General features: G+C 44.3%; 1 protein-coding gene across 1 annotated transcript in view; it reads right to left on the bottom strand.

Annotated features, from left to right (window-relative positions):
- The window catches only part of DCAF10 (DDB1 and CUL4 associated factor 10), a 75,455-nt gene extending 69,942 nt beyond the window's left edge, over window positions 1-5,513 (bottom strand). The window contains exons 1-2 of the mRNA XM_011939458.1: window positions 5,447-5,513; window positions 3,955-4,167 (exon numbers count right to left, since the gene is read on the bottom strand). Of these exons, the coding sequence (XP_011794848.1) occupies window positions 3,955-4,022 (68 nt within the window). The 5' untranslated portion in view covers window positions 4,023-4,167; window positions 5,447-5,513. The remainder of the gene's footprint in view (window positions 1-3,954; window positions 4,168-5,446) is intronic.
- Window positions 5,514-9,161: the final 3,648 nt, after the last annotated feature.

The raw sequence follows: 9,161 nt of genomic DNA, 5'->3' as shown, positions 1-9,161 counted from the left end.
TACAGGCGCCCGCCACATCGCCCGGCTAGTTTTTTGTATTTTTTAGTAGAGACGGGGTTTCACCGTGTTAGCCAGGATGGTCTCGATCTTCTGACCTCGTGATCCGCCCGTCTCGGCCTCCCAAAGTGCTGGGATTACAGGCTTGAGCCACCGCGCCTGGCCCATCTATCTTTTTATTATTGAGTTGTAAAGTTCTTTATATACTCTAGATACATGTCCCTTATCAGACATGTAATTTTAAAATATTTTCTCCTGAATAGTGAGTTATCTGTTCTAATTTTGATAAAGTCAGATTTTTCTATTTTTTCCTGAATGTGCTTTTGGTGGTATAGCATCCAAGAAACCACTGTCAAATCCAAGGTCACAAAGATTTGCCTCTGTATTTTCTTCTAAGAGTTTTATAATTTTAGTTCTGAGATTTAGGCCTTTCAATCATTTAATGTTTGTATATAGTTTAAGATAGGGGTCCAACTTCATTCTTTTGCATGTGTATATCCAGTTGTGCCTACACCATTTATTGAGAACATTATTCTTTCCCCATTGAATTGTCTTGGCACGTATCTCAAAAATCAGCTAATCATAAGCATGGAGGGTTTTTTAAAAATATTTTTTCCCATCTCTCAACTTTTAGCTGAAGATGATGGGTTATTTCTGTATCTCAATTCCATTTCATTAATCTATGTCTGTCCTTATACCTATACAACATTGTCGTGATTACTGTAGCCTTGTAGCAAGTTTTGCAGTCAGAAATATAAGTTCTTTTGTTCTGACAAAAGAAGAACTTTGTTCTTCTTCAAGATTGTTTTGGCTATTCTGAGTCTCTTGAATTTCCATACAAACTTTAGGAGCAATTTGTCATTTTTTGCAATGAAGGCAGTTGGGATTCTGAGAAAAATTGGATTGAATCTATATTTCAATTTTGGGAATAGTGTTATCTTAGCAATATTTTTTAAAATTATTATTTTTTGTGGAGATGTGGTCTCACTTTGTTGCCTAGGGTGGTCAGGAACTCCTGGGCTCAAACAGTCATCCTGCCATGACCTCCCATTAATAATATTAAATCATCTGAACCATGAAAATGGGGTGGGGTGCCTTTTCAATTATTTAGATCTTTGTTAATTTCCTTTAACAATATTTTGTAGTTTTCAGAGTTTAAGTTTGACATTTCTGACCAGGCACAATGGCTCACGCCTGTAATCCCAACACTTTGGGAGGCTGAATGTGAGGATTGCTTGAGCCCAAAAGTTCAAAATCAGGCTGAGCAACATAGTGAGACCTCCATCTCTACAAAACTAAAAAAAAAAAAAAAAAGTTTGACATTTCTTTTGTTGAATTAATTCCCAAATATTTTCTTTTCTTTGATGCTATATAGTGGATTATTTTTAAAGTTTTATTTTGGGGTTGTTCATTTCAAGGGTACAGAAATATAATTAATTTTTGTGTATCCTGCAAGCTTGCTGAACTTGTTAGTGTTAGTTCCAATGTTTGCGTGGGGGGGGTTTGGGGGGGGTAGGTGTCTTCTTTTCCTATCTAGATATCTTTATTGCTTTTACTTACCAAATTACCCTGGACAGAACCCCCAGTATAATGTTGAATGGAAATGGCAAGAGCAGACTTCCTTGTCTTATTCCTGATCTTAAGTGCAAAGCTTTCAGTCTTTCACTATTAAGTGTTATCTGTGGGTTTTTCATAGACGTCTTTTATCAAATGGAGGAGGTTCTTTTCTAATCCTAGTTATTGAGGTTTGGTTTTGGTTTTGTTTTTAAATCATGACAGGGTGTTAGACTTTCACAAATGCTTTTTCTGCATCCTTTGAGATGGCATAATACATTAATTGATTTCAGATGTTAAAAGACCTTGCATACTTGAGATTAATTCTACTTGGTCACAGTATACAGTCCTTTCTATATGTTGCTGGATTCAGTTTGCTAGTGTTTTATTGAAGATTTCTGTGTCTGTATTCATAAAGGATATTGATCTGTAGTTTCCTTTTCCTATGATGTCTTTAGTTTTGATATCAGGGTAATACTGGCCTCATCAAATGAATTGGGATGTGTTCCCCCTCTTCTGTTTTTTATAAGAGTTTGTGATAACTGGTATTGATTCTTATTTAAATGTTTGGTATAATTCACCAGCGAAGCCATCTGGGAATGGGCAGACTCTACCTTATTGCTGTTACTGATGAGTTTGATATTACCACCTGATATGGTTTGGCTGTGACCCCACACAAATCTCATCTTGAATTTTAACTCCCACAATTCCCATCTGTCATGGGAGGAACCTGGTAGGAGGTGATTGAATTATGGGGTAGATCTTTCCTGTGCTGTTCTCAGAATACTGAATAAGTCTCACAAGATCGGATGGTTTTAAAAACAGGAGTCTCCCTGCACAAGCTCTCTTTGCCTGCCACCATAAGACGTGACTTACTCCTCCTCGCCTTCCACCATGATTGTGAGGCCTCCCCTGCCATGTGGAACTGTAAGCCCATTAAACCTCTTTTTCTTCCCAGTCTTGGATATGTCTTTATCAACAGCATGAAAATGGAGTAATACACAACCTCATGAGACCTTGTGCCAGTTATCAATGTATTGTCCTTCAGGTCCAAATTCATCCTTCACTGCCTGCTCTGAGAAAATGGATCTGAGCCTTACATTTTTTTTTCCTTTATTCTCTTTTGTGATGATATGCTTTATAGGTAGAAGGCCCTGAAGAGCCATTTCAGGAGGAATGGGTTTTGCTCCCTGGTCTCATTGCGCTCACTGGCACACTTCTGCAGCATAGCACCTTCTCCAGCATCTGTTCCTGCTTTGATTGGTGGCCACAAACACTTAGCAGCCAGCAATATTCTTTAGCACCCTATTGGGCAGTTTTATAGCAGAGGCTTCCAGGAGACTCCTCCCCATGAATACGTTTCCTCAACAACCTAAAAGTGTCAGAAAATTCTAGAGGGTGGATTTATGGGAAGTTCCACTGGCAGATTCCCAATGACTTCTTGCCATTTAATGAGCCATAGCCGTACTCTCTTCAAAAGGGTCTCAGTCATCCCTGGCTGGAGGCGAGAGGCTCCTCCTTGGGAACTCTGTCACAGCATTAGAGTAGCAGCTGTTCCTTATATCTGCTATTGCTATACTCTTTAAAGCTCTCTTGTTCTTATTAGCCAGTGCTTCATTATTCTAATACCCTGTTATAGCTAATAATTCCTCATATATTAAACTATCTCTATTCAAATGAGCATGGCTTGTCTCCTGATTAGACTTTGACTGATAAAGATGTATCAAGCTTTTCCATGGATCCATCTATGCCTGGTCCTTGTATATAGAAAGCATTCAATGAATATAGTCCCTTACTAGCATCATGACACACAGTTTTCTTATGTAGTTGTCACAATTTCAGGCCCTTTCATCCTTACATTTATTGAGGAGTTACTGTCTGTGCTCAGGAATCTTACTGTGTGGCAGGAGATAAGAGGAGAGAGTCAGTAGCTAGAAGAATACAACAGCTAAAGTGGCCTTGGTGAATAGTCCAGAATGATAAAAAAAAAACTTAGAGCACTAAAAAAAAATTGCATGAGATGACGCTGCAGAGATAAGCTAGAGTCAGATGATGACAGGCCTTGACTTCTATTGGGAAAGACAGTCTGCTGTGGCCTTGAGCATCTCTGCATGTGCTTGCTAAGTATGCCAAACACAAGGCCTAACTTTCCCCTAATACTGAACCATGTCTAGCTAGTCACATTGGCATTTAAGTAGGTTAAGATGACCACAGCATAACTACCATGCAACAGCTCACTCCCTCACGGAACGAGGCTGGTTTGTTTGCCACTTGCTACAAAAGATGCTAGGCCCTTGGCCCTGGATCCCTCAGTTGTGGTACAAACTGCTGCATGTGCAACCACTGTCCGGGCCCATTGCATTTACTCCACAGGACTTGAGGACAGGCCAACCAGTACTATACCATGCTGATATTTCCACTGTATGCTGTATTGAATAATAAATTTCTTCATCTGATCCACCAAATTTCATCTACATTGGTACCAATGGACTTGTGGCAGGTGAATCTGCTTTCTTGCTTAGTCATCTCCTTTGTAGTCTTGCTATTTCTTGCTATTCTCAGGAGGTTGGGGCTCTTCTCTAACAAAGGGTGCCATGACACAGGCACACACACACACTACAAAATGAAAATAAACATGAACTAGAAAGATGTTTCCTTACTTGAGAAATGCAGATAAATGTCAAAGCTGTTGGAAACCAGAAAACCATGTAATTTTGAGTATTTAAAATCAGTCCTGTATTGTGATACACCAAGACCAAACTTGAATGTTATTCCACATAGGAATCTAACCAACAGAATGTAGTTCAGATTTGGGGAATGATGGTGAGGAAACTATATTTTATGGAATTGCTAACACATTTAAAACAGTAGTTGGTAAGAAAAAGTGTGTTCTGGGCTGGGAGTGGCAGCTCACGCCTGTAATCCCAGTACTTTCGGAGGCTGAGGTGGGCAGATCACCTGAGGTCAGGAGTTCAAGACCAGGCTGACCAATGTGGCAAAACCCCATCTCTGCTAAAAATACAAAAATTTAGCCAGGTGTGGTGGTGCATGCCTGTAGTCCCAACTACTTGGGAGGCTGAGGCAGGAGAATTGCTTGAACCCGGGAAGCGGAGGTTGCAGTGAGCCAAGATTGCATCACTGCACTCCAGCCTGGGCAACAGACCAAGACTCCATCTCAAAAAAAACAAAAGTGTTCTTTTACTTTTTACAATAAATCCTGTTTGAGAAGTTATGATCCTTGTGTAAAAACATCTGTAGGAAGTAGTCTCTCATTTGTGCAGTGATAACTGTGGGCATTTATGTTTTTAGATTAAATCCTGTATTTGAGTAAAGACGTTAACAATACTTTCGTGGACTTTTATGGTTAATTTCAGTATGTAAATTAGCATGTAGTTCATTTATAATTTTAGAAACTAGTAAACTAAAAAAAAAGTTCACTCAAATTATCACTTCCTTTGTAACACCTAGCCTGACCCCTGCCTTCCTTCCTCGTAGAGGTAACTAGTTCATCCTCTGTACCCTCAGGGCTGACACTCTATTCAGGTTGTTGCATCCACCTTAACACTTGCTGTCTTCATGTGGAGACAGTGAACTCCCCCAAGGGCAGGGACCAGGACTCAGCCGCCTCCCCAGCTCAATTCCTGGCTGAAAGCAAATACTCAACTAGTGTTGTTGGTTAAAAGGAACACATGCCCAACCTCACCAGTCCGTAAAGAAAAGCAACCGTGAGATGCCACCTTTCCAACTTCTAAACTAACAAAGATTAGTTATAAAGAGGAAGTTCTGGGAGGAGTCCAGAAAGCTACATTCTGGTGCAACCTTTCCAAAGGTCAATTTGGCAATTTCCCCAAGTGTCATACTAATGTTGTGTAACCCCAAATTCAGGCTCATGTACCTGATGCAGAGCTGAAGCCAAACGCTAAGACACAGGTGCTTGGAGATAGAGAAAGGATTGTTCAATTGGGCCAAAGCAAGAAGGCAGAAGAGAAAGATCTCTCAACTGTAGCCTAACAAAGAGATGACAGCAGGCGTTTTTATGGGGTAGGGTGTAAAGGAGGGAGAGTTGCCGTGAAGATAGGGGAAAAGTCTGTGCCTCTACAGTCGCAGATAAAACTTTGAGCAACCAGACTTATGGGTGCCAGCAGCTGGTCAAAAAGTCCTTAATGGCATTCATTCCTTCTGCAAAATATTTTCATGATCCTGAAAGTTCTCTCTCCTGCTAGACAAAGAAACAGGACATCAGCAGTTTATAATTATATTGTGGGAACAAGAGATACTGGGCAAAACGCGAGCGCTTACTATGTGCATGCAAGCAAGGGCCTGATCAGAATTTTCACCATGGCCGGGTGTGGTGGCTCACGTCTGGAATTCCGGCACTTTGGGAGGCCGAGGCCTGCAGATCATTTTGAGGTCAGGAGTTCGAGACCAGCCTGGCCAACATGGTGAAACCCCGACTCTACTAAAAATACAAAAATTAGCCAGTCCTGGTGCTGCGTGCCTGTAATCCTAGCTACTTGGGAAGTTGAGCCAAGAGAATCACTTGAACTTGGGAGGTGGAGGTTGCAGTAAGCCGAGATCGTACCACTGCACTCCACTCTGAGCGGCAGAGCGAGACTTGGCCTCAAAAAACAAAGCAAAACAGGAAAAAAAAAAAAAAAAAACACCAAACGGAATTTTCAATACTTGTTACTAAAAATGCCAAAGTACTCAAATCTCAAGGGGCCTGGTTACACTCCGAATGGGGAGATGTAGGCCAGAGGCACTGGAAAGGTGAGCAGTGCTTTGGCTGGAAACCCGTAAGCCTCTGATAGCGAACGGGCGTAGTCTACTTCGCGATCGGCAAGGAAACACACGGGCCGGCAGAGGGCAAATCGCACACGCCGCCTGCACCGGGCTCCGGCCTCCTCCGCATTCCACAGTCGTTGCACTTTTCCCACTTTTATAACCAAGAGAGGAAGTACGCGCTGCTTGAAAACGCGAACCGCGCATGGGACCCTAGGACCGAGTTGCGCGCCCTCAACGGCTTGAAACCGGGTTCCAGACACTCGTTCGCGCCCTAGGGCTCCCGTCGCCCAGGTCCGGGTGCTCACTCTCGCCTGGGCGCAAGACCGCGAGGTGGCGAAGCACCTACTTGGCTGCGCGCGACGTGGCGGGCATGCTGCAGTCCCGCGCGCCCCACCCGCTCTGGGCATGTCAGGGTAGGCGGTGTTCAAGAGTGGAGCCCCGCCCAGCCACCGCCTTCGGGTCCTGAGAAGACTCTCCTCCCCAGCCTCCCTGTTTCAGCTGTTGATCTGCAAGAGAGCTACACCGCTCGCCAGGTATGGTCCCCTCAGGGTAGTGGGCCTCATAGGGCTCCGCCGCCAGATGTGGGCCAAGTTTCTTCCAGAGACTTCACTACCGACATGGGGTGTATGAAGGACAGTCCAGAGAACATTTCCCGACCTGCCTGTTTGCCTGGCCTGAATGTGAGGTCCTTGAGCGCCCTTGAGCCATGGCCTTGGGCCTGCCAAGATTGAGGCAGGAGTAGTCACCGAATACTTCTGGAGTGGGGAAGATGGCACAATTTACACTGTCACTGCCACAGGAGCTCCCACTTTTGCCAGAGAAACTAACCTGGAGGTGGGAGCTCTTTTTATTTGTTGGCCTTTTATTATACCCAGGGGAAAATGGTTTGCCAAATTTGGAGGGTGTGTTAGAAATGATCTGTCTTAATCATCCTAAAAAATCTAAAAATTCGGCTGGGCATGGTTGCTCATGCCTGTAATCCCAGTACTTTGGGAGGCCAAAGTGGGCTGATCACTTGAGGTCAGGCGTTCAAGACCAGCCTGGCCAGCATGGTGAAACGCTGTCTCTACTAAAAATACAAAAATTAGCCAGGTGTGGTGGTGCGCTTCTGTAATCCTAGCTACTTGAGAGCCTGAGGTAGGAGAATCGCTTGAACCTGGGAGGCAGAGGTTGCAGTGAGCCAAGATGGTGCCACTACAGTCCAGCCTGGGTGACAGAGCAAGACTCCATCTAAACATATATATATATATATAATATTTTATATATTTTTATGTATTTTTTATATATATATTACATTGGAAGCAGGTGCCTCAAAGAGGTGAGCAGCAGAAAGGGAGGGCAGTTAAAGGCCATCAGTCAGTCACGGCCTCCCAGACCCTGGGAACTCTACCACTGCTGGAGAATCTGATCAAGCACTAATTGAAGGTTCCAGCTGACAGAGAAAACGGTGATTTCAAATAAGAACACCAAAAGTCAGATGACTGGAAGCTCTATGGATTTGGAATTCAACTGCTTCTCACGTGGGCAACTAAGTGTGCTCCAGGGAAATTTGAGTTACTTATATTCCAGGCCATGTAGGGCTATCACAAGCATGTGAAATATGTATATTTGCAGGGGGAAAAAGTCTAGGGAGAAATACACACCAAAGGAATACATTCGTTCATTCATCAGGCATTACCTATTTCATGCCACACCTTGGGCTCTAAAGAATCAGAACCACCACGTAGCAAGGGAGAAAAACGGGCAAGAATAAAACATCGTTTATTTCCTTATTTTATTTTTCTCTGTGTTTTCTAAATGTGACTAGATCTCTAACAACTAAGAAGGTTTTATTTATTTTGAAAAAAAGGGCCGGGCGCGGTGGCTCAAGCCTGTAATCCCAGCACTTTGGGAGGCCGAGACGGGCGGATCACAAGGTCAGGAGATCGAGACCATCCTGGCTAACCTGGTGAAACCCCGTCTCTACTAAAAAATACAAAAAACTAGCTGGGCGAGGTGGCGGGCGCCTATAGTCCCAGCTACTCGGGAGGCTGAGGCAGGAGAATGGCGTGAACCCGGGAGGCGGAGCTTGCAGTGAGCTGAGATCCGGCCACAGCACTCCAGCCTGGGCAGCAGAGCGAGACTCTGTCTCAAAAAAAAGAAAAAAAGTACTTTCCCTGTTAAAAGATAAGCCACTCTTCTGAGGGCAGAGTCGGAAAGAAGGGTCCATAAGCCCACCTAGCGTCCGATTTCCTTTTTTCTTTCTTTTTTGTTTGTTTGTTTAACAGGGTCTCACTCTGTCGTCCATACTGGAGTGCAGTGGCGCCACCTCGGCTCACCGCAACCTCCGCCTCCTAGGTTCAAGTGATTCTCCTGCCTCAGCCTCCTGAGTAGCTGGGATTACAGGTGCATGCCATCACGCCCGGCTAATTTTTGTATTTTTAGTAGAGACAGGGTTTCACCATGGTGGCCAGGCTGGTCTTGAACTCCTGACCTCAAATGATCCACCCGCCTCGGCCTCCCAAACTGCTGGGATTACAGGCGTGAGCCACCGCGCCCGGCCCCAGCGTCCAGTTTTCAAAGGCCCTCTGCTCAGCTTCCAGAGATCCCAGGAAACTCTTAAGTGGGAGCATCTCGTATCCCCACGATGCGACCGGTCACAAAACACGCGACCCGAGACACTGAAAGTGGAGGCTTCTTGATGGATCAAGTTGCGCAGTTCTCATACCGACCCGCGGCCAGGCTGTAAGATAGGTGGTCGGCTACAGACACAATCACAGTCACCTTGGACCGCTACTGCCGGAAACGGAAAGTCCTCAAGGGCGGGTGTTGGAAGCAGAGCGGAA

This window comes from Colobus angolensis, unplaced genomic scaffold, assembly GCF_000951035.1.
Source record: "Colobus angolensis palliatus isolate OR3802 unplaced genomic scaffold, Cang.pa_1.0 Scaffold181, whole genome shotgun sequence".
NCBI lineage: Eukaryota > Metazoa > Chordata > Mammalia > Primates > Cercopithecidae > Colobus > Colobus angolensis.
Note: the sequence above shows the minus strand (reverse complement) of the source record. Positions and strands in the feature narration are given on the sequence as shown.